Genomic DNA, 25,638 nt, shown 5'->3' on the forward strand with positions numbered 1-25,638 from the left:
ACAACATGGTACTCAGCCACCTCACCAGGGCGAGCCAGCCCCACCCAACTGCTTCCCCACTGAGGGCAGAGCCTTCGTGAAAATCCGAGGACGTAAAAAGCCCGATAGATCCAGGCTGTGCTTTATGGATTAAGCAGACTGTGCAACGGGTAGAGTTGTGTGTGCGTGTCTGTCTGTGTCTGTGTGTCTCTCTCTGTCTCTCTCTGTCTCTCTCTGTCTCTCTGTCTCTGTCTGTGTCTCTCTCTCTCTGTCTCTCTCTGTCTCGCTCTCGCTCTCTCTCTCGGAAGTCCCAAGGGATCATGTTCCTTCCATCTGTCTTTCATGGTCTCCCTAAATCCATCACTCAGGAAGGACAGCATCTAGTGTTTACAGGGTACCCGTCTACAAGCTATAAATACTGAAATGTTTCCTCCATATGGTTTCGTGCCATTTTCCCGTCACCAGCAGACAGAATGCCCAGTTTACAAATGGAGAGACCGAGACTCATCAAGCTAAGTGAACTGTCCGTGATGCCACCAGATACACGCACTGACCTGCTGACTCGCCAGCTGAGAGCTCTCCTGTCAGCCGCCCACCCACCTGCAGCTGCGCGTACCTCTTGTGCGTCTGAACCTGAGCCACCGGTAAAACCCACAGACTGAACAGACCTCATCACGGCCCTCACCCCGAGCCTTCCCAGCCAAATCTTTCAGAGGGGTTGCCGCTTCCTGCCCACAGTCCCAGCAGCCTTTTTATGAGCACCCAAAAAAACCAATTAAACATCTCCTGAGGGCTCGCTGGGCCTTGGCGCGGTGCTTGGAGGCTGGTGGCGTGCCGGCGACCAGGAGGAAGCTGCCCTGGGGCTGTGCAGCCCTCGGCTCACAGGAAGAGACACGGAACAAAGCACAGCCACGACAGAAAAGACACGGAGCTTCTGCCTTGTGGGTAGAGTCCTGCAGCCGCACTGCTGCGGAGCTGGCCCGGACCAGAGCTGAAAGAAGGCCTGTTCTGGACTCTCCATTCAAAAACGCCCATGTGAACTCATCACACCTGTCCAGGGAGCTGGATTTAACAGCAGGGGAAGAGCAAATGCACATCTGCCGCTGTTCCGACCAGCTTCGGCCGCTGCAGCTGGTTTGGCCTTGTCATCACTCAGGAGAAAGTCTGCTTCCTCGGGCACCACAGAGAGAAGGGAAAAGGCCTCCTTTTGACTCTCCCTTCTATCCACGTCCTCAGGGCACCCCAAGACGCAGCTGCAGCTGCTTCTCCCCCCAAGCCCGACACAAACGAGGGGAGAAGCCACGCGGAAGGAAGCGGTCTGGGGGCTCTGGAAGTTGAAGGGGGCACCTCCTGACCCTGCTGCTCAGAGGTGGGGTCAGCAACGCAACCCCTGCCTGTGGGTCACACATGACAGACTCAGGCAGGGCTTGGAATCAGGAGGTCCTCACGGCCCCAAAGTAACCCCCTCGCGTGGGTATCGGGCTCCTCCACCTCTAGCACGCACAGCACAAGTGGTTCAAAGACACTGAACAGGAAGCTACCTGAGTCAGTGTTGCATAAAACATGTAGCAGGAGCTGGAACATGACAGGCAGCTGAGCAAACACGGCCCACAAGACATACGGCTTGGCCGGCAGAGTGGTTTAAGATTGGGAGAGTTTACATACAGATCTCCACATCCAGGTTCTCCCAAAACACGGGGCGATCAGGCAACAGCGGGTCTACAAAACCAAACAGAAGCCGAGGTAGGCTGCCCTGTTCAGAAAGGACAGCCCCTTTCCCGGTCACCTGGGCTCGGCAGCCCACCACATCTCTCGCTATACTGAATGGAAAGCCACGTAGCGCAAATCTAGAATAAGTAAACGTTAGGGATTTTGGTAAAACTCCCACCAGGGAACCATGCCGTCCTGACTCAGCACTAGGGTAGAGAGCTCAGTGATCCAAAAGGACACCTGGAATTTCAGGTGTCCCTGCTGTCCTTCCAGACAGCTCACCTCTATGCATTAAGAAAAAATCTTAGTGCTGTTGAGGCCTTTCAGCTAAGAAAAAGTCTTTATTACAAATAGACAGGCTTTCAGGTCTCGGTCCCAAAAGGACGCAGCAACACTCTAGCCTGCATCAGTAAGCAGAGAACTGGGTAGACTTATCAGTGTGCTCTACAGAGATACAGAGGCATCTCTACTGAGACGCACTCACAAGGAGCTAGAAAACACACTCGGTCTGTACCTCACTCTCAACATCCTGACCTCCAACTTGGCATCAACGGTCTTGAACCTTATCTTTGAGAGGCAAGGTGCTGACTTACAAATTATTTCAAAAAGAAGAATAGCCTGGAACAAATTCACATCAGGTTCACATGAAGGTAGGATAAGGAAACGTTTTTGGTTGTTGTTTTATCTCTTCTTTCCACCTATGCGTTCTCACAGGCGAGTTATGAAAATCAAAGATATTTATAATCAGCTAACTATACAGTGTTCCTTCATACAGCACAGGGAAATGTAGCCATTATTTTGTAATAACTTTAAATAGAGTATAATGTATAAGAATACTGAATCACTATACTGTATACCTGAGTCTAATATTTTTTGTAAATCAACTATACTTCAAACAATTAAGTTAAATTAAGTGTTCCTTCAAGATGGGTACCACGTGTTAAAACTTACCTCTGCATTCCTGATGCCTCCACAACTTGGAAATACCATACGTGCTTTCCATTGCAAAAGGAAGAGAAAATTTTTATTTCTCCCAAAATAAGGTTGAGAAAACGTTACTGAAAATTCTGTCTTAATGGAGCAGTTCAGTAATGAGACGCTGCTAGGAAAGCATAAAATAAAAATTGTCTGTGATGCTTAATTTTATGTGTCAACTTGGCTAGGCTATGGTTCCCAGTTTTCTGGTCAAACTCCAGTCTAGATGGTACTGTGAAGGTATTTTTTTAATAAAACATGAATAACGTTTAAATCAGTAAACTCTGAGCAAAGCAGATTATCTTTCCATAACGTGGGTGGGCCTCATCTAATCAGTTGAAGGCCTTAAGAGGAAAAAAAAGAAAGAAAAGGTTCCCTGGGTCTCCAGCCTACTGGCCTACCCTGCACATTTCAGACTTGTCAACCCCTACAATCACGTGAGCCAATTCCTTAAAATAAATAAACGTCTCCCTTGCTTTTATATTATATATATATATATATATATATATATATATATATATATACACACATATACATATAATTTTTCCCCCTATTGGTTCTGTTTCTCTGGAGAATCCTGTCTAAATACATTGTCTACAGATTTTTCCAAGATCGTGACAGCAAGGATTCATTCACTGCTCTCTGACACGCTAAATAATTAGAACACATTCCCCTTAAATTAAAACCAAACCATTATATAAAATCCAATCACTAGATGAAGGATATTCTGCTAAAACTAAAATGATGGGGAGTGATGATAAAAGGGCTAAGAAAAATCTTTTCAGCCAATATACTTAGCTAGACCAGCCCAGCGGACAGTTCATTTTAATAATGGTGAGCTACTGTAGTCCAACAATAGAATGACTTTAGGGTGTAGACGCCTTCATAAGATATTACACTTCACAGAAAAGGCTTTGCCAGAATTCAGTGAATAAAAAAGAAGAAAATATGCTAAGAAAATAAAAGGTGAAAAGAAGAAAAGAAATATTAACTCTACCTCTTGGTTATCTTTGTTTTGGTTTGCCCAGAAAATCTTATGATAAAGTGTCTCCATTGAATTGCTGGAATCAGTTCGGTCAAAGCAGTGTCGATCCAACACCTCCAACGTGTGCAAAACCCGACTAATGGTCACCCCTAGGTGCAGAAATTAAGCATGCAGTTAAGAAGGGCCAAACAAAGCCAGAGTAGCACAGTACAAAGTCATCATCAGGTGGGACAAAGGGAATTTTAAGACATTATCATTCTCAGCATAAAAGAATTGCCAACAAAATCAAACCTGACATTCTAGACAGCCAGGATCTAAAGGGCACAGACTGAAGAACGTCCTCAAAATGCACTAGGGGGCTAAGTCCAAGAGCATCCTTATTCAGAATGAGGACTGGTTGACAAGAATGAGAAACACGGCAAAAAGTCCAGCGTTCCAAAGCGCTCCTTCTTCTGTTGTGTTCTGTACCTGCTGTTGACTCTTGGCACTTGTCAAAAGACCACCGAACTTCCACTGCACGGCCTCTTTGTTTGATCTGCTGTTCTACCTCATAAATCCTGGCCCGAACCTGAAAGATAATCATTTCTAATTAACTTGTGCTTGGAAAGCCCCAATGGCTGTCTAAATCATGTCAGGTTTTTCCACACGAGCAGAACATCCTCCAGTGAGCTACAACCTCGATTGCACTGTAGGAAATTCAGCCTGCTGCCCAAGAAGTGCATTTTAAAATTTACAAGTGCTGATTCAATGCCAGTTTTCGATAATAAATACGCAGAAAAATACACGCTTGCCAAAAAAATCTTTAAGTGAAATATTTTTAGGACATCAAGACAGAAAGGTAAAAGTTCTAAAATACCATCTTTGGGCCATTCTTCTGTGTATGAAAGCAACTAGCCACGCTTTATTAATTGAAGAAAACTGCTTGGTTTAAAAAAAAAAAAAACAGAGCTCCTGTTCTAAATATTTGTCATGGTCCTGTGGTTCAAGTTTCTTCAGTCTTTGAACCAAATAACCCAGCACTAATAAAAACATATAATAGTTACGAAATACCCAGACTCCTAACTCTATAGTGTATGACTATACTAATATACAGACTACTAACTCGGGATGTCGTGATCATGTATTAGAGCCACCACCGTAATTACTGTCCGGGGGGCAGAACTGTCCACAAGAACAGTCCAGCAAGAGGGTGAGAAGAAAAGGAGCAACGTGACAAACTTCTGCAGTTCAGAGAGGCTACTGACTTCCCCGAGGTCCCCTGGAGAGATGGCGGCAGAGCTGGGAACGGCCCCCAAGAACCCAAGTGTGCTGCAATCCAGGCTTAGCCCACTGTGCTGTGATATCTCCCAAGAATGAAAACACCCAACAAACCACTGGAACAGCAAGTCTACCTGCTGGTTGAAGGCCGTGTTCCCGCCCGGCATGGGGAGGCTGGAGGGGGCCACCTGCAGCAGATCCAGGGGTGAGCCCGGGTTCGCGCTCTTATTGTCATTTGTGGAGTAGTTCCACACCAAGGCACTTGGGCAACAGAGAGTAACAGTCTGGAAATAAAGCAGGAAAATCCAGACGTTTAGAGGAAGGAGAAGAGTATCACAACAGCTTAAGGGTCATAAGCAAATTACAGTTTCCAACCAGTGAGTTTAAAATGTGAACATCTTACCCCATTCTCAACGTTTCAAGGGATGAGACAAAAAACTAAGATAGAATTATTCTTTTGAATAGGAGGAAATACACCTATTGAGAAATTAAGGAATGTTATCATCTACAACCTGGGAAACTTAATAAAAAATGCAATAATTGTCTTTTTAAAACTGTCATTTCAATTTATGTCATGCAATTAAAAAAATGAAATGGAATTAGAATATGTAATTTCTAAGGCTGTAAAAGCTAAAAAGATTTTTTTTTTTTTAAATCTCTCAAATAACGGTGTGATAAGTAGCCTCATAAGTGCTGGGCAGGCAGTAAAGCTGGATGGGGGGCTGGCAAACTTTTTCTATAAAAAGCCAGCTAGTGAATGTTTTAAACCTTCCAGGCTACCTATAGTCCCTGTCACATACTCTTCCTTTTTGTTTCAGTAATGCACTGAAATGTAAAATCTATTCTTAGTGTATAGGCTGGACTTGGCCTACAGCTTGTAGCTTGCCTACCCCAACCTTGGACCCCTGTAGACATTTTTCACTCAACCTTGCTTGCACTTTCTACGACCATCTCACTTATACATCACAACAACCTCACGAGGTAGGGAGTGGTGTTCCCCAACTGTACCAAAGAGGTATACGAGCCACAGAGGACATGAGTAGCCGGCCCGAGGTGATTTCAGCACACAGGCCTAGAATCACTATGCTAATCCCGCTGCCTCCTAACTGTGGCTTAAATAGTATAGCTCCTATTTAATTAAGCACTCACTGTGTGCTGAACACTGCCCTGGAAACGACAGTGTAAGAACTGTCTCCATCCGCCATCCACACACGGGAGAACAGAGCCTCGAGGTTAAAGTTACTAAGTGGCAGAGAAGAGGCTAGAATCAGGACTGTAATGATTCTAAAGAAGATGCCTTCACCATGATGCTATCATGCCACTCAACCACAAACTGCATCCGCCTAGAGAATGAGTGCAGTATTTCTTTTCTCAAATGCAAATTTCATTATTAAAAAACTAGAATCTGAGGCCCAGGAGACATCTTCGTGGAAACCAGATGGCAGATGTGAATAACGTCAGTCCCTGAACCCCAGCAGTGCATCTGTCTCCGCTGGCCCACACCCTGATCTCCTCCGTCCCATCCATGAGGGTGTGGGGTTCTCGTCTCCTGTCCACGAGGGAGCCCTTCCCTGTGCTCTTAATTCCGAAGCCGCCAATATCCAGGGCACTGATCCATCAAACACCCACCCCTCTGCTCCTAATCTTAGACTCGCTCTCTACCAGTTTGCCCTCAGCTTAGGACTACGTTCAAGTCTGTCCATCAAAAAACAATTTTTTTTTAAAAAATCTCCACTCACCTAGCAGGAACCTCTATCTCTTCTCTTTATAGGCACGATTCTCAAAAGAAGAGGGATCATTTTTTTCTCCTCATTCTCCATCGTTCCTCGACCCACCTGAATATGGTTCCTCACCCACCATTCACTGATCATCGGTGACCACCATGTTGTCAACGACAGCCTCAGCCATCTTCTTATCAGACATCCCCAACCCACTGGCCACTGCCCACTACTAACTCCTTCTGGCAACTTTCTGCAGTACCTAGAGAGGCAGTTTGGCATGGTGGTTCAGAGCGTGGACTCTGGGTCCAGGCTGGGTGCGATTTCCAGCTTCGCCACTTACTTGCTGTGTGACCTATGCCACCATTGCATTATTCCTGTTACGGGAATAATATTGGCTCCTTTCCCATAGGACGGCTCTGAGAACTAAATGACACAACCTATGCTACAACTCAGAACAGTGCCTAGAACATAATAAACACTATTAATATCATTACAGTTGAATTATGACAATATTATTCTCATCATCTTTGTTTATAGCAATACTCTCCCCACCGTTCTTCCCTCTCCAGTCTGGCCAGACTTTCCTGGTCACCTCTGTGAGCTTCCCCTCTGCTACCTCTTAACCACTTGTGCCGCTCGGGTCCACAGGTCGTCCCTCACTACCAACTCTTTAGGTAATCGCCCCCCTCTTGGGGTCCTGACCAGCCGAGTGGCCCTGAGTGACCCAAATCCACACACCTGGCCCTGTCTGCCCGCGTCTTCAGAATCAGACATGTAACCACCTCTTGACCGTAACCACTTGGAGATCACGAGGGATAAGGCAGTCCAAAACTGAGCTTACCTCGACTCGTCCTAACTTATTTTTTGCCTTGTCTCTCTCTCCCCCACCTCCCCACTCCCACAGATCTTCCCTCTACTGTGGCCAAAACAATCTAACCAACCACACAACTGACCATGTCACTCCCCACATAAAACCCTGCAATGACATGCTAATGAGAAGGCACACAGGGGGTCTTCTGCACCCTGACCCCCAACAGATTTCACAGTTTAGGTATTCTGTTAAGACCAACCTGCACACAAGACGACTGATCAACCCTCTGGGCCTTCTCCCACGCTGTCCTTCTGCCAGGAACACTTTAAACCCGTATTATAAGCACTGGTCAGGATCGCTTCCTTCAGAAAACCTCCCTGAATTCTAGGTTGGCCTAGAAGTTCCACTTCTCAACTCAGCCCCCTGAACATCCCTCCACCAACCAGTCCCTTGTCACAGAACATGGAAACTGCCCTTGTATGAGCCTGTCTGTTTCCGGACAAAACAGTAAACTCTACCAGAGTAGAGGCCGTGACTCGGTAGCCAGCCCTGTCCCAAAGCCCCTTAGTAAAGAGCAGGACACATTAGGAGCCCGAGAAATGTGACCTGAACACTGACCTGTGTGCTCCTAGAGCTAGGACAAGGCTGTATCTCACACCTGGTGGCAACAGCCCAGCTGCCGACATGCTACTAGATGTTCAAGCAGTGCTGCTTGGTAGCTGAACAGAGCCTGGTCAGCCTTTTGGATCTTAAAGACTCCCAACTCAGTTGTTTCCTGGACTGAATGTTAACATAAAACAGGAAGGGCCAAGGACTTACCTGCAACATACAACTAAGTCCATAAACCAGGGGGCCGTGCTGTGCACAGGAGAGAAAGTCGGAGAAGGCCAGCTGCACGGGGCTCATGCCGGGACCGGGGGGGCCGGGACTGGGGGCCCCGATGCCCGAGCTGTTTGGTCCTATCATCATGTGGGGCGAGTGGGCGGCAAGGAGGTTGGGGCCATCGCTAAGCAGCAACGCAAGACGCCGGGCACAGAAGTAGGCAAGGCGGCGGGACAGGTAGGCCGACTGGACAAACTCATCTGAATACTGGGGAGCACAAGGACACCAGACTTCAGTCATGTCCTAGGCTACTCGGTGAGACAGCTATCATAATACAGGCTTTTCTTCATTAAAGACAAACAAACAAACAAACAAAACCCTTCCAAAGTGCTACATAGACTGGCGCTGTCCAACAGAAATATAACGCAAGCCACATACGTAATTTTAAATTAAATTTAAAATTTTAATGGCTAGTAGCCATTAAAAAAAAAAAAATCACAGAATGATGTATTTTATTCAGCCCAATATACCTAAATCGAAAATGCTATCATTTCAACACAGAAAGTATTAGTGAGATATTATATACTCCTTTTTCCATACCAAGTCAGAAGCCTCGTGCGCACTTTAAATCAAGAGCACATCACAATGTGAACTTGTCACATTGTCAAGGGCTCACGAGCCACGTGTCTGGCTAGCGGCTACTAGAGTGGACAGCACAGATACGGATGTCTCAGGGAGGACACAGGGCACTAGTACGGTGCGGTCTCTGGGAGGGTACTGGGTGAGAGAGAGAATGACTTCTCAACTCGATACTCTTTCATATTGCTGGAATTGTCAAATGCATGAACTACCTTTCCAAGAAATTTTTTTTTAAATAAATTTCATCCAGATAGCCTAAATTTTAACAGATCTTAGGCCAATCATGAAAATAGGAAGTTCCCACCCCCAGTGGCTCAAAGAATATCAAAAGAATGTAGAAGATCCTCTGTATCCTTACAAAGAGACGATTTGTTTTGTTTTCACAGAAATCTGTGTGAACAAGGAGACAGTATTTAAAGAGCTATTTGCTCAGCTCAGGGAAGGGGGGAAATCAATGTGGGTAAGAATACTTGAGAGGAACACGTGGCCCAGCAAATGACTGCTACAACTTACAAGAAGCCTCTTATCACTTCAAGTGTTGGAGCATCAAGACCTTTTCTCCTTCCATTTCAAAAAGAAAATTTTTCCTCTTCCACCTCCACTTACCTCATCATTCTCATCAGACCTTTTCTCCTTCCATTTCAAAAAGAAAATTTTTCCTCTTCCACCTCCACTTACCTCATCATTCTCATCAGACTCGTTCCTTGCCCATAAAATCAACTGGCTCATGGTTACATGTACCGTACCTGCAGCATTAGTGGTAATAAGAGTTTAAGAAGATCATCATCCATTGGTCTGATCTTTTCTAACACATCCAAGATCCATGTCAAATATTCGTGTTTTTCTAGCATTCCTTCCTTAAATGAACAAAGAAAAATTACACTAATAATGTTAAAACAAAACCAACTAAAATTCAAAAAAGAGCAGTCTTATCTTTATGCTTAATTTTACTATTGTTTTTGTTGTTGTAGTAAAACATGGTCTCCTTGATCAGAGTTTAAATTCTAAACAAAGCAAAGAACTGGTGCTATTCTGTATGGTTGATTGGAGGGTTCTTCTGTTGTTGTTCTTCTTCTTTGGGTTTTGTATATCTGCTTCATTCTAAATTGATAAAAATTAATTCCTACAAGAAAGAAAACTCAGAAGCTTTCAGACCCCCAGGGCATGTCAAATACCTGGCTAGATTTCAGGGTACTATGAACTCATACTCATAGGAGGAAACTTGGCCAACGGTAGTAATTACAAAGAACAAAAACACCCATCGTACTATCGTCTCAGAAAAAGGGTTGGGAATCCTATCAGATCCAAGGCCGCTGAGTAGCCTCCTTCTCTATCCTAAAATGCATTTCAGCCACCATAACCTACCTACGAAATAGAACCTTAAAAGTCAATATAATGGCCTAATCATCCGTAACATAAAGAAATAAAAGGAATTTGTAGTAAAATAATGTATAAATATTCGGACATAAATACACTAAAGAACAACACACCCACAAATTTCCAAAATGTCTCACAGGGCTGGTGTAGCTCCTCTTAACATAAGCAATGTTAACATTTTCATCTATTGTCTTCCTATGTATGCACACATCAATACACACATTCTTTATGGCATTCTATGCACGCACACATTTAATGTCATATTATAACCTTGTATTATGATTCACATCATAAAAGAATCTTCAAGATAGAAACAAAAAGCTCTGTTTTCTGGGAAAGCCACTTACACTTTTATGGTCATTCTGGTTAACAACCTTAGTAGTTAATATGAAGTCCTACTTTGTTCCCAGCAACTCTGACATATCTACGTATCACCAGTGGTCCACTACCGTGGTTATCAATGACTTGTGTAAAAATATACTGCTAAATTATAGTTTCTGTATTTAAAACATTACAGCGACACCACATTGACATGATAGCAAAGTGTTCACTTATTGCTAATTTCTATTTTTTTTAAAATGCTTACAGTCAAAAAAAAGTTAAAAGGTTAGCCACAGAAAAAGTGCCATTTATAATTTTCAGACCAATAAAGTAAACTTTAAAGAAATAAATAAAACGGAACCTTGCATGAAGAATTAAGAGATGGTGAAGGCAAGGTTCAAAAGAAAAAGTATCTTCATAAGCATGACTTCCAACGACTACATAATGTCCATCCCCAAGATGCTTTTGTTATGTACCTGTACCCTTATCTCTGCACATGCACACCTGCACATGTACATACTAGAGACAGTTTCATGTTTCAGAATAAGGTGAATTAAAATATGATGAACTTTTAAATTAATGTCCCAGTTAGATTCATCTGTTTAGGACCTACCTAACTGCTTCCAAAAAAGAGATACTGATCTCAGTGTTCCTAATACATAAAGTAATCCTTCCTAAAATACTAAGCATGCTGAGAGACACTTTTTTCAAAGATGCAGACTAAATCCTCAGCTCAAAAAAAGTCATAAAAGCTCAGAGCAGGCACCGAAGTAGTCTTCTGCTAAATGGAACTAGAACTGGTTAAGAGTTTTTACTGATTTAAAACTAACAATGCTACTTCCCAAAGGACCGGCAAAGTTTCCTACTTTGAGCTCTTAGAAAAAGTTGCTTACCACCTGGAAATTGTAATTGAAGTTCTAAGAAGGGAAATTTAGAAACCACACATCCTTTCTACCCCCTTCCTCTTTGATCAAGATAGCAGGTCGTGAACGTCTATGCTGGTAACACAGCTCCAGCTGAACACACTCGTCCTTCCTCCACGCCGGGAGTAAAGATCAATCGAGGCAAATAACAGCACAAGCGCCCTCTTCTGGTCAATATGATGTACATCAGCGTGTCAGGATGGGAGTTCAGTCGTTCCTCAATGCCCTTACCCCTCCTCTCAACTGCATTTTAAACTGCAGCTGAACAAAATTAAGATGACCTTTCATTGGAATAACTAAGCTCTAAAGGAGATCTATAAGACAGGGGGCATCAGCACAAAAATTTTTTTGAATTAATGCCTCCAGTTTTTGCAAAGTAAATGGCTTGGGAGGATTACATTTAATAGCGCAATTACAAACCAATTAATGGCATTAAAAGAGCTGGCATCATTGAAAGCTGGCGATCAATATGTATAATAGGAAGCTGTCATCTCAGGGCAAAGGTGTTACGTTTAATATTAATTTAGTGTGAGATATGTCAGATGGCTTTCTTTGAATGTATTCGTTCATATAGTGATATAATTTAACGCCCCCCTCCAAAAAAAAAAACTAAACTGTAAGGAATTTGCTCTCCTCTTAAAAGCATGCTAGCAGCCTTTGAGTTTCGTGGGAATGTTACCTGGAACATGTGGAATGCCAACTTTTCGTTGTACTCCCACTGCCTCATTGCTTGTTCCACGTCGGGTGGCACAGGGACAGGGCCATCGCCTGCGCTGGAAGCTAGGTGGTAAAAGTCGGAAATCTTGGCCAACTGCTCTCGAAGATACCTGGTAGATATTTGTGTCCACTCTGCATTTAAAAAAAGAAAACAAAAATCCATTCCCAGATACGATGACTGTAAGAACTTTTTCTTCCTTTCTGATTATCTTAAGGATATACTTATTAAACAAACATCTATTACACAAAAATGGCTTTGGAAAACGTATGCAAGCACTGTTCAGAAAGGCACACCCACCCCAAAGCCCTTAAGTAACGCAAACTAGTGTAATGTGGCTGCCCCATCGGCTGGCAAGGATGCCTTGCCGGCCAGCTCTTCCCTTGTCCCTCTGTGACCCCTGACCTAGGAGAAGAGATGCCCACACTCATATAAAAATATATCAGAGGCACAAGCAGGGAATAGAACAGGGGAGGTGAGCACTTTAAGAAATCACAATTCCAGACATAGAGAACAGACTTGTGGTTGCCGAGGGGGAGGAGGGGGGAGGAGGGATGTACTGGGAGTTTAGGATTAGCGGATGCAAACTATTACATATACAGAATAAACAACTAGGTCCTACTGTATAGAGCACAGGGAACTATATTCAATCTCCTGTGATAAACCATAATGGAAAAGAATATGAAAGAGAATGTATATGTGTACATATAACTGAGTCACTTTGCTGTATAGCAGAAATTAACACAACATCGTAAATCAACTATACTTTAATAAAATTAATTTTAAAAAAATAAATTAAAAAAGAAACCACAATTCTACTACTCCAAAAGAATTCAAAATCCCCCCAAATGCAGCTCTCTTAACGGTACATTTTTCCGGCTCCAAGTCAGGGTTCAAACATGCCTAACTAAGGTGTGTTCTGTTTCTGTCAATCTGTAAGAGGACGGACCTTCCCCGCAGGCTGGCCCCAGATAGCGTTCCGCCCTGCACTCCCCCACCCCTGCCTGGGACACAAGAGGGGCCGCCTCTTGGACAATCATCTGGACCTTCAGTTATTCTACTCTCCCCAACCAACAAAAGATGCCTCAGAACTCAGTCAGAAAGAGTAGTGAGCAACAAAAGGTAGGAAACTGGGGAGGAAACAGAAAATGTAGCGTTAAAAAAAAAAAAAATCACTAAAATTATTCAAAAGTATCCGCCACACGGTCACAAATTAAGTCAATGTGTTGCCTCTGACTACCATGAAGGATGTGATGCCAACTTTAGCCCATTCTGTGGATAAAAATGTAATAATTGCATGCTCACAGCCAAATTTCCCCAAGGATTAGTGAAACAGCGTTTCAGAAGAAATCATCGTACTGAAATATTACCACACGGTGCTGTTTTCTCATTATTTCGGCAGTAGTTTCTCCACCCTTCTTATTTTTAAAAGGAACCTATCTTGACAAAAATAAGAGTAGAAACTAAACATCTATTAGAAATTGAGCGTTTTGATTTTATTTTTTAAGTACTACTAAAATCACTTGACAACAGTACCCAGAGATGATTAATGACTGCTAAGTTTTGGTCTAAACCACTTGTTCTAACTGTGTCTTATTTAAAACTGAAATTCAAATGCACACGTTAAGCATTGCTCCAGTAATAAGCCACTGCAAAAAGATGAACAGATACTAAGTCAACATTCTGTTCCTGGTATAATCGTTTTTCAGAAAGCACCACCAATAACAGATATTATTGTTCCAATTACTCCCTCGTCATTAAAAACCAAACAATAAATTATCAGTGTCATCATTTTCTGGTGCCCCTGTTATGGACTAGTCATCTCATGACTCTCACTTGTTCAGCAAAGCAAAATACCAACCATCAGATGAGAGGAGTTTAGCTTAGCTATGATAAGCAAAAACAAAAATAACAAGGATCCAAATCCTGGCTTTTGTGTGCCAAGCCTTGCTATTAACTCACTCTCGGTGTGGTACTATTCTCAATGCCCCCTCAGAATATTTTAGCTTCAAGAGCTAAAAACAACACACACATTCTCACACACACCCCTACTTTGGCTAGGGTATATTTTCTTTTCAAGATTTTTTTTTTAAATATAGAAGAAATACGCATTCACTACAGAAAATTTCTAATGCAGATATGACAAGAGAAAAATCTCATAATCATTAAACAGTTTTATATTTTTTCAGTTTTCTTTTTTCCTTCTTGTGTGCTTGGCTGTTTACATAAATATATGTATGTCTTTTTAAGAATCTGAATATATCATTCCACAATTTGAGTTACTTTTAAAATTCAAGTGGAATTCAAATATAGACCTCTTGGTCATGTATTTTAACTTTAACCGTATTTAACTGACATTAAGTTATCATATCAATCAGACCGATTCAGAGACCTGGGACTGAAGACAGTCCAGTGTGAACTAATATAAAAATTAGGAATGCACACAAAATTTTCGTTAGAAACAAAAAATAACAAATAGCCACTAGTACTGTACTCCTTAAAATTATTAGATTCACGGACACCTCTCATGCTTAGTTAGGACTGATCATTAAAAGGGAGAAATGAGGGCAGCAGTGGCAAGACACACAGTGGTTCTCAGCCCTGAACGCAAATGCCATCACCAGAGGGGCTTTTACCAAACGCCAGTGTCTTCGGCCCCATCCCACCAGATTCTGATTTAATTGGTCTGGAGTGGGGACCCAGTCCTAAGTGATAAAAAGGAAACAGGAATGGTTAGAGATCTTAGGGAAGGTGGGGGAGCGAGGTAAGGAGGTTCAAAGGTAGAAAGATGCAGAAAGCGATGAAAGAGGCTGCTCTGAAAGTGGACCAGTTCTAAAATCGAGCAACTCAGAGGCTCTGGCTACATCTCTAGTTCACTGATGTCAGGTAGAACTCAAGGTCCACGAAGCCAGATTATTAGAAAGCTTACGAACATGAATGTTACTGACAGTGGGTCAGGGGTCAGCACTGAAAAGAATGACCTGTCCTTTTCACAACACTCTCCCTAGCATCCAAGAATCCTGTAGCCACTATTCCTCTTTGTGGATGCCTCACCCCCCAAACAGAAGGGATTTCAGAGGCCATGCGGTTCACCCTACCATACAATAGATCCAGGCACTGCAGGCGTAACTCAAGGTCACACAGGTAAACCAGAAGCACACAAACAGGTGTGAGATGTCCCACTCCAGGATATGAAAGTACATAAATTGATAAATACATGACAGGTGAGAAGAGAGACGTGTCAAGTTACATTAAAAGATGATCTCCCAGGGCCTGGAATACCTACAGTATTAATAAGAGAACTGGGAACTCAGCAGAGGAGGAACATCCACCCTGGGGGCAAACACAGAGCACCCCAAGTGCAGCAACGCTCACGGAGGGGGCGTCCTGGCAGCGTGACACAGCAGAGACGCAATACAGGGCCGCACTGAGCGCTACCGGTAGAATGAACTTAGGGACAGGATGGCCTTGGGTCCAAATCCTAGCTCTGCCACTGAGTCGTGAGCAAGGCATCTAGCCTCCACTAAACCTCAATCTCCTAATCTCTGCAACAGGGATCAATAATACATCCAGGTTGGGCCTCCCTGGTGGCGCAGTGGTTGAGAGTCCGCCTGCCGATGCAGGGGACACGGGTTCGTGCCCCGGCCCGGGAAGATCCCACATGCCGCGGAGCGGCTGGGCCCGTGAGCCATGGCCGCTGAGCCTGCGCGTACGGAGCCTGTGCTCCGCAACGGGAGAGGCCACAACAGTGAGAGGCCCGCGTACCGGAAAAAATAATAATAATAATAATAATACCTCCAGGTCAGTTACTGTAAGGATGAGTTACTTACTTAGCACAGTGCCTGCACTGCAGAAGCTATCATCATCATTATTGGTATGAAAAGTTTTTAGAAAGGAAACTAATGGTTAGACCTTGACTGCCCCTGATGTTAGACCCTGCTTCTGTCTCAGCTGAGCTGCAATGCCTAACATAATGCTCTGGATACGTGTTTACGGAATCAACCAACGTCAATTTCATGGTTCCAAAACCTTCAATGGATCTGCAGTCCTCGATGAATTGAGGTCAAACTCCTTAGCTGGGAATTAAAATCATTTCAAATACTATCTACCATTACATCCTCATACACACTCAAGGTGCTAGCTCAAGGTGTTTTCTCTCTGACTCTCATGCCTATGATGCTCTATCGACAGGACCTTCCATAACCACCTGTGTTCATGGATGGGAATATTTCTGGGCCCAATTCAAATGTCACGTCTCTCGTGTAGCCTTCTCTAGTCTCTGGACACCACCCCACCACCTAGCGGGGATCTCTCTCTCTTCTCTAACTGATGTATTAGAATTTCCTCCGTCTCTTTCATCCCTATAAAACTATTCCTTACGTGCTCAAGATCTAAGTATTGACTTGAGTCAATACACTATAAGGTCCTCCCAAAATAAAGCGACTAAATCAAGTTCCTCCGCAATTATTCTGCCTATCAAATCTTCATACAAACATCTTCGCTTTCTAGTTTAAACTCATCACTGCAGACCTAGAAGGTTTCAAACGCCACTGCAGGGAAAATGCCAAATTCCCTCTCTAGTGCACTCCACCTTTGTTACAGCCAATGCAACTAGAAGCGCCTGTTCATCAGTGTGCTACAAGAGGCCCACGCAAATACAGAACTTTCTATTCTTTTTAGTAAACTTCCTGTAAATATAAGTATAAAGGTAAACTTTACACACACACACCCTAATATATATATATATATATATATCCTTTAATTTTGTGAAGGCTAAATTCTTTCCTTTTATCAAAACCAGTGGGAACCCACTACATAAAATAGATGCAACAAAGATTGCTTTGTAAAAACTCCAACCAAGTCCAGAGATGAAGGTGCACATCTTTAAAGTGATCCACTTGAATCAGCACTTAAGTCAATTCCAATGACAGGCTCCTCAATGGAAAAACCTATATCCTCCAACATTCTCCCTGAAGCTACACCACTACAATTAAAGGTTCTTGCATCTCCACAGTGAGAACGAACAGACCGCTTCTCAAAACTGCAGGATGTAGAGGATTTAACCAGCCCGACTTTGGTGCAAACCTGCCTTCGGTGCAGACAGATGGGAGGGTGGGGAGGGTGTGGGGAGGGGGAGAAGGAAAGTTCAGTATATATAAGATGCTGCACCTTCCATCTGTGAGCCCCCAAGAAAATGACTGAAAGATTTTCTCGTTTTCTGTTGTCAAAATGCTTTCTGGATCCAAGGATGCCATCAACAAAGTGAAAAGGCAAACTCACAAAATGGGGAGAAAATATTTGCAAATCATTTATCTGACAGGGGACTTGGAGCTAGAATATATAATGAATGATTACAACTCAATAATAAAAAGAGGTGAATAATCGATCCATTTTTTTTAAATGGGCAAAGGATCCGAATAAACATTTCTCCAAAGAATATAAACAAATGGCCAATAAGCACGTGAAAAGGTGCTCAACGTCAACAGCCACCAGGGAAATGCAAATCAAAACCACAAGGTACCACTAGGACAGTTATAAACAAGAAGACGGATAATACCAACTTTTTGGTGAGGATGTTGTGGAAACTAGAGCCCTCATACGTTGCTGGTGGGAATGTAAAATGATGTAGCCACCGTGGAAAACAGTGTGGCAGTTTCTCGAAAGGTTGACCGTAGAGTTAACATATAACCCATCAAGTCCACAACTAGTTATACACCCAAGAGAAATGAAAACATACGCCCACGCAAAGATTTGTACACACTTATAGCAGCATGGTTCATAACAGCCAAGAAGTGGAAGCGATTCAAATGTCCATCAACTGATGAATGGGTAAATAAAATGTCTGATATGCCTATGATGGGATACCACTCAGCCATTAGAAGTCATGAACTACTGATACGTACTACAACACGGGTGAACCTCGAAAACATTATACTGACAGAAACCTGTTTCAAAGAACCACGTATGTTATGATTCCAGTTAGATGAAATGTCCAGAATAGGCCAATCTATAGGGCTGAGGGGGGGCTGATGGGAAATGGGGAGTGACTGCCAATGGGTACGAGATTCCCTTCAGGGTGATAAAAATATTCTAAAATGTAATGATGGTTTCACAATTCTGTAAACACATGAAAAACCTCTAAACTGTATACTTAAAATGAACTGTAAAACAGTATAAATTGTATCTCAATAAAGCTATTATATAATTTTTTAATGTTTTCTTGGAATACCTTACTACCAATAAAAATTCATTCGCATTTCATGAAGTAAAAAAGACTACTCCGCACGGATGAAAAGTAATCCACGACGAAACGACGAGACTTTGAGGGGCCCAGGGAGGAGGTGTGGTTAGGGAGGAGAATAAGGGTAGAAGCAGGCGTGGCCAAGAGGGTGAACAGTTAAACCTGGGTGATGCATAACAGGGACTTTATTACATTCTCCTATATTTGTCTATGTTTGAAATGTCCATAATAAAAGGCTTAAAAAAAGTTAATCAGTTGAATTCTATAAAACGATTCACAGGAAACCGGAAATCCCGTATTCGGCCACTGGTCAAACTTGGGGAGTGAAAGGCGGGGCGGGGAACAGAGTGCTGGATAAAGAGGAGCCCCAGGGAAAACTGCTGCCTCAGGGCGACGGGAGACCAAAGGAGCGTCACCCCACCGGCTGGAATGTTGGTTCTGCTGAATGGGCGGTTAGTGAGATCAGGCCCTCTGGCTGAAAAGCAGGAAACGTACGTGTGTGTGCTGGAATGGGTAGATGGGCTGTTGTCACTCGTGGAAATGCTATGGTGCAATAAATTCCTGAATCTTTTTTATGCTTTAAGTTTTCCTCTCACTTAGAATTAACTGTACAACACTGGGGCTAAATGGCAAATACTGAATACCTGTTTTTGTCTGGATGAGTAATTTTACCATGTTATTTTTAACTGGCTATTTCTCTCTGGTTTTACTTACTGGAAATGACAGTAAGTACTGTCACTTGGGGATCAAGGTGACAACTCAAGAAAAAATAAAAATCATGGGCATTTGGCAGCAAACATTAAATGCCTACGGAGGGCCAGAAGCTCTCCCGGGGTCTGGAGCTACAAAGGTGAGAAGAAAGCAGTGCCCACCTGAGGTGACTCATCCTTGAGGTAGAGAGACGCACAGGGACACAGATACTGACAGCAATGAGGTAAGCACTCTGACATGCCATGGGACACAGGAGATGAAGCAAGGGGATGCTTTAGCCAAGTCTGGAGGGAAGGTACAAAGGAGTTCCACAGGCAGAAAGAGCAGTGTGTAAACATCCCAGGCCATGCGGACAGCAGCAAGGCAGAGGGAGAAAGGGTCACCCGTGAGGCGAGGTAGGTGGCCCAGGCTAGAGGTCCTCAAACGCGATGGCACAGAATGGTCACCAGAGGGCGCCAGTTGGCTAAACATACCGATTTAGCTTTGACTCCGAGATTTCCACCCTGTGAGTCTGGACTGGGGTCCAGAAACCTGCATTTATAAACAATAGCCCAGGCAGTGACAAGCTATGGAGTTTGATCTTTTGCCACGAATGACTCAAAGCCATGGAAGAATTTTAAGCAAAGGAAAGAGGAGATCAGATATGTAAATTAAAATTCTCTCTCAGAAGTTGCAGGAGGGGGTGGCAGGGAGGGAGACAAATTGAGAGGCTGCAAAGTCCGGTGAAGAGGTGACTGAGGAGGGTGCAAAAAAAGAGGTAGGTAGAATTGTAAGCAACCTGACGGTGGAGAGGGAGAAACAGAGAGGAGTGGGCAGCTTCCAGATCTCCCTGTGGGGTAGCTGAGCAGGTCACGGTGCCACAGAACGGGATGTGGAACAGAGAGCGGGGCGGGGGGAGGGTAAGGGGGCTAAATTCAATGCGTTTGTTTTCATGAACGTGTTGTTTTAATTAAGCCTTTATTTTGAGATAATCATAGATTCACATGCACTTGTAAAAAACAATATAGAGAGACCCCGTGTACATTTTACTTACTTTTCCCAAATGTTAACATCTTGCAAAACTACAGGACAATATCACAACCGGGATACTGACATGGACACAATCCGCCGATCTTATTATTCAGGTGTCCCAGTTCTGAGTGCAGTTTTGAACACTTGGATTTGAGGTGTCAAAGATATTCATGGGAAGATGTGTCCAGGGGCAGGTGGATGCACAGGTCTGACATTCAGAAGGCTTGGGGTGAAGACATGGATGTGGGGGACTCTATCATACGTGGGTTCAATGCCTTAAACGATGGGACTATGACCGCAGAAGTACCCAGCAGACACAGCCCCAGGTGTAGGAAGGCTTATTCTACAGAGTAAGAATACGGCTTGTGCACTAACTAACTCAGCCCTCCCCTGAGCCCTCAGCGTATGTTTACTCGCTTGGTGGTGAAGAGCCCAGGTTCTAGAGTCAGGTGGCCTGGTTCCTGTCGCAGCTCGAATCACTTAGCAGCTCTGGAGTCCTGGGCGAGTCACTCAGCCTTTGGATGCATCAGTTACTTGTCTGTCAAACAGGCTGATAAGTGTACTTAGCCTATACGGCTATTCTGAGAATTAAGTAAGATATAAGATGCTTAGAACTGTGACACAGTTTGCTGTGTGCTTCTGAGAGGAAGCAAACTTGCATGATTTACAGGCCGGGCGGCCAGGAGCCCCCAGATGGGCAGGAAGTAACCTGGGCTGGAAGTAGGAACTCTCCGGCCAAGACAGGAAGACATGTGAGGACTGGCTGCTGCACGTAAGTCCGTACAGGTGTGTGTCGGGGTGGAAGTGAACAGGTGGCTGAGGGAGACTGACGGAGTCTGCTCCTCTCTGAAGTCCAAGAGAAGGGTGGTGAGACAGGGGAGGGAGCCTGCAGACAGAGGCGAAGGTCCAACCAACCAACCGCTCTGAGGAGGGAGGGACAATGCCCCCCCAAAAGATAAGGGCCCTTACAGGGCAACATATAAATAACTGTGCAGTTGTGTGACTGACGCTTAATGCCTAAGGATCTCAGGGTGAAAAAGAGACCAAGTGGCCAACCAAGGAGACGGGCGGCAAGGTCTTGGGCAGGGAGAGGAGAGGGGCTGACGAGGAGGGAGCAAAAGAGACTTGAGTCCCAAAGCAGCAGGGAGACTCCTAACCGCCGGCCTGCCTGTCTTCGAGAAGCCGGGCAGCATCTCATACCTGAGGACAGCCTCTGACCCTTTTCTTGGTCTGCCCCTCTCGCTGTCAGGTCTCCGATTCCTGTTCCCAGGCTAATGCAGACAAATGCTAACTGTTGCATTTAGGGATTTTTTTCCAGTTGTCCTTTTTCTCTGTCAACCCCATAGGTGCATCTGAAGCCAAAGGCAGAATCCAGTTTTAGCCCCTGGAACGAGAACGCCGTATCCCACCCATCAACCACGGCACGAGCTTCTGGGCAGCACCGCTTCGCGGTTTCCTCCTGACAGAGGGGCACGTGCGAAACGCCTGCCGTGACAGCCCCACCCCTTCTAGGGAGGTGGGGGGGCGTTGGAAATGAATGTTCTAGTTATCAGAGGCTGAGTTCCTCAAATCCTTCCCAACTTCTGAGTGAGCGACGGCCTTGGCCTAGCTGAGATATTCCTCTCACGGAATAACTGGGATGTTATTTTTCCAAATATTAAACTGGCGCGTTTACTTAACCCCGTAGGACAAGTCCCCACCGCCTTCCACATCTGAGACCAGGCTGAGGACTTCATCGCCCCAGGAGAGGACAGCTAGGGCAAGACAAGAGACTCGAGGAGGAGACCACAAATTTGCCTCCCTGTGAACAGGAGGACATGCCTCTGCGCGTTCCTGCAGCCTCGGGAATAAAGGGGGGCCCTCCTGAGGATTTGTGGGGAGGAGAAACGCAGGCGCAGTGCTGATGAAAGACCCGCTGCCGGCCCTACTGGAGGCGCCAAAGCTACTGAAATTACACTATATCGGACGCTTGGTTACCCTTGTCCCTCCTCCAGCTTCTGCTACAGAGGAAGCAGTAGAAAGCCCCAGTCATTTGTGGAGCAAAAACAAACTACATTTTCTTTTTTTTTTTTTCCTTTTTGCGCTTTGCATTGGAATTTAATTCCATGACCGGTTGTGCTTTGAGTAAAGTTCCTACAGTAAGAGCAGCACAGTGTTTACTTCTTAGGTCCTAGATGTAGTTGCTGTAAAATCTGTAATTCTGAACGAGAGTCTTCCACTAGGACGCGAATACAAATACTATAGACATCACATTGCCAGATAACCGTGCAAATAAACTCCAGACCCAAAGGCTCTAAAACATAAAAACGCTTACACATCATACAGACCACGCAGACCCATCCCCTGTATCCTCTCCTCCGGCACTCACCTGGTTTTATTTTGCTGAAGATTCCAAGACCGTACGATACATTGTACGGGTTCGATATCATATTATCAATATGATATGTTTATTTCCATCTATTCATCTTAGTTGTGTTACTCTCACAAAGATGTTCCAACTGACCATTTATCGACCCTTAATGTGTTTTCTATCCTGTCAATATATTCTATATATTACTCGACTCCAAAATCATGGTGAGTTGAAATGGGTAGAAGAGCCACTTTATTGCAGGGATTTCATTTGGAAGATTATATACACTGTCTGAAAATGACCCTGAAACTTAGAGTATGTCTTTTTTAACTAAAAAAAAAAAAAAAAAAGCTTTCTATTCATCATGGAATTAACATTCCCATACAAATTGCAAAAAGAAAAGATCCAGCTTTTATAAGTATTACAAAGTTAGTAGCTTAGAGCCCCTTATAAGAACAAGGCCCTCTGTGCACAGCACAGAGCAAGCACCCATTTTCTGAAAGGAACGTAAAAACATGTACTAAAGACACATAAAATGCATTTCAGGGCTTCCCTGGTGGCGCAGTGGTTGGGAGTCCGCCTGCCGATGCAGGGGACACGGGTTCCTGCCCCGTTCCCGGAAGATCCCACATGCCGTGGAGCGGCTGGGCCCGTGAGCCATGGCCGCTGAGCCTACGCGTCCGGAGCCGGTACTCCACAACGGGAGAGGCCCGCGTACCGCAAAACAAAAAATACATTTCAGAAGATACACAAGAAACGTTACAACAATTCCTTCTGAAGTGTGTGATGAGGGGCCGCAGGAGGACACAGTGAGGTGAGACTTCACTGCGCCCTTTGGGGTATTTTGTGTTTTTCTACCATGGATATGTGTTACCTACTTTTAAAAAATTTTTAAGTCACACAAGCAGCTGTCTTTTCTCAAAATCCTCCTCTTTATGCTTTAAGCAACAGATCTACAAGATGCACGACAAATAAAAAAACTCACGAAACACTGAGCTTTTTGAGACACCCCTCATACCTCACTCCATCCCAGCCTCACAGTCGCCCCTCTGATATGAGCCGCTTAGAAACTCTGCAAAGCAAACAGGACCCAGAAATGGAAGTCCAGGGTGGAATTCTCAGTTCTCCCACTTTCCATGGATCTTCTCACCCTAATTTGTAAAATGGAGATACCTAGCTACCTCAGAGGGATTCTGTGAGGACTGCCCCAACTGACAATATATATAAAACCAGGCTGCAAACTACAAAAACTACCAACAAACAGATATTTTTGCTGTATAATATGTTCCAGGTATAGATGTACATGTACGTATTGATAGCCATAGACAGCAAAGAACTAAATTTTAATGAAATTGGGACTCTGATCACTATTTTATCACAGATTCATTAGTTCAATCAGGAGTCAACATTAAAAGTGACTAGAAAACAGAGAAACTGTTGAGCGGCAATAGGTTCTGAACAGGAAATTCAAGACCAGGTAATTCACCCAAACCAACAAGACCAGAAGAAACGACAGTGGTAAAAATCAAAGCAAATACAGTACGCATAAAAGAACTATAAATGTAACTCATGTGCTCTCAGTTTGCCGGAGAGGAAGATAACTAGCTAATTTAAGACCAAGAAATACTGTTTAAGATGTGAAAACAAAACAAAGCACAAATTTCCCAATTTTTACTTAAAGGCTAGATTTCTTTAGGGCCCAGCTCATATTCAACTCTTACAGAAAACCTCCCCTAATTTTTCCAGCCTCCCAGTCGTTTCCTGTATGATTACCAGTAATCATGTACCAACTGTTGCTCTGTGTTTTATGTATGCATCTTGTTTCCACAAAAATGCCTTTAAGGCAGCCCCCTTGAAGGCAGATGGCACAGCCTCCATTTGGTTAAAAACTAAACAACATCTACTCCAGTGCAGAGAATCTTAATATACTTTTTTTTTAAACTAAATCACTCTTTATTCAAATGAAATATATTTTAAAATAGATTTAAATATATTTTAAAATATATTTAAGTAAAAAAATATATATAAAGTTCTCCGAATGCATTTCTCTAAGAAATTCAAAAAGCAATCATGAGCAGACATTACCTTTAACTGATCATAAACACACACACACACACACACACGCACACACACACAACCAACAACCACCACCACTACCACATACTAGCATTCTAACATGGGCCAGGTTATAACATTTTTACTTTAGAAAAAGCTGAAACATGTTTCCATAGGGCAACAATGTGGAATGCAGAGTAACAATGTAGCATATTAAACTTGATGAGAACATTTAAAAGTGTATATAAATCAGGAAAGTACAATGGCAGTTGACAGAGGTGGAGGGAGGGCAGAGGCAGAGAGGGGAAAGGAGAGTTTATTTAATGAGTATAGAGCTTCAGTTTTGCAAGATGAAAAAGTTCTGGAGACCTGTTGCACAACAATGCAGACAGTTAGACTGTACTGTACATATAAAATGGTTAAGATGATAAATTTGATGGGATTTTTACCTCAATTTTTAAGTCTCTGTAAATTTTACATATCCAATTAACTGAACAACTACACACCTGGAAAAATATAAAAGTCTTCCAATTTCTGTTAAGGTCCCAAGCAGCAGGCACTTGGCTGAGTGAAAAGTAAGCTCTCATAATATTATCTAAGAAGAACTAAAACTGTAATGCATTCCCTGAGCTTCCTTCAAATCTTTTGCATGAAACACTTTTTTTTCAGCAAGGTATCTTCCAGAAAAGGTATCAACAACACAAAAATAGAGAGCAATAATTTGGGACTGAGATTAGGCTTAGCTAACTTTTTATTTATATCAAAGTTACACTTGGACGTGTCTTAGAGTCCAATAGCTCTGTATGACTTATTGTGAAAAACAGCAGTCCACTGTCCACAGACTCCTCCATTTCCCAGTCCCCAAAAGCAATTATTTTCAATTCTTTCATCCACTGTGCTTCTTTTGTTGACCTCTTTATCTCTAAATAACACATGTGCAGTTGTACTTCCTGATTTTAAGCATTATCTATTGGCTTCCTACTATGGAACATGATGGAATAGTCAGCTCTCCTTCACCTCCCACCAAGACGTTCC

General features: G+C 43.6%; 1 protein-coding gene across 1 annotated transcript in view; it reads right to left on the reverse strand.

Annotated features, from left to right (window-relative positions):
* Nucleotides 1-25,638, reverse strand: part of MED12L (mediator complex subunit 12L) — a 326,539-nt gene that overhangs the window by 242,393 nt on the left and 58,508 nt on the right. The window contains exons 6-11 of the mRNA XM_029214009.1: nucleotides 12,200-12,369; nucleotides 9,646-9,756; nucleotides 8,258-8,527; nucleotides 5,041-5,190; nucleotides 4,118-4,217; nucleotides 3,662-3,798 (exon numbers count right to left, since the gene is read on the reverse strand). Of these exons, the coding sequence (XP_029069842.1) occupies nucleotides 3,662-3,798; nucleotides 4,118-4,217; nucleotides 5,041-5,190; nucleotides 8,258-8,527; nucleotides 9,646-9,756; nucleotides 12,200-12,369 (938 nt within the window). The remainder of the gene's footprint in view (nucleotides 1-3,661; nucleotides 3,799-4,117; nucleotides 4,218-5,040; nucleotides 5,191-8,257; nucleotides 8,528-9,645; nucleotides 9,757-12,199; nucleotides 12,370-25,638) is intronic.

Source organism: Monodon monoceros, unplaced genomic scaffold, assembly GCF_005190385.1.
Source record: "Monodon monoceros isolate NGI ecotype Baffin Bay Population unplaced genomic scaffold, NGI_Narwhal_1 Super_Scaffold_11, whole genome shotgun sequence".
Lineage (NCBI taxonomy): Eukaryota > Metazoa > Chordata > Mammalia > Artiodactyla > Monodontidae > Monodon > Monodon monoceros.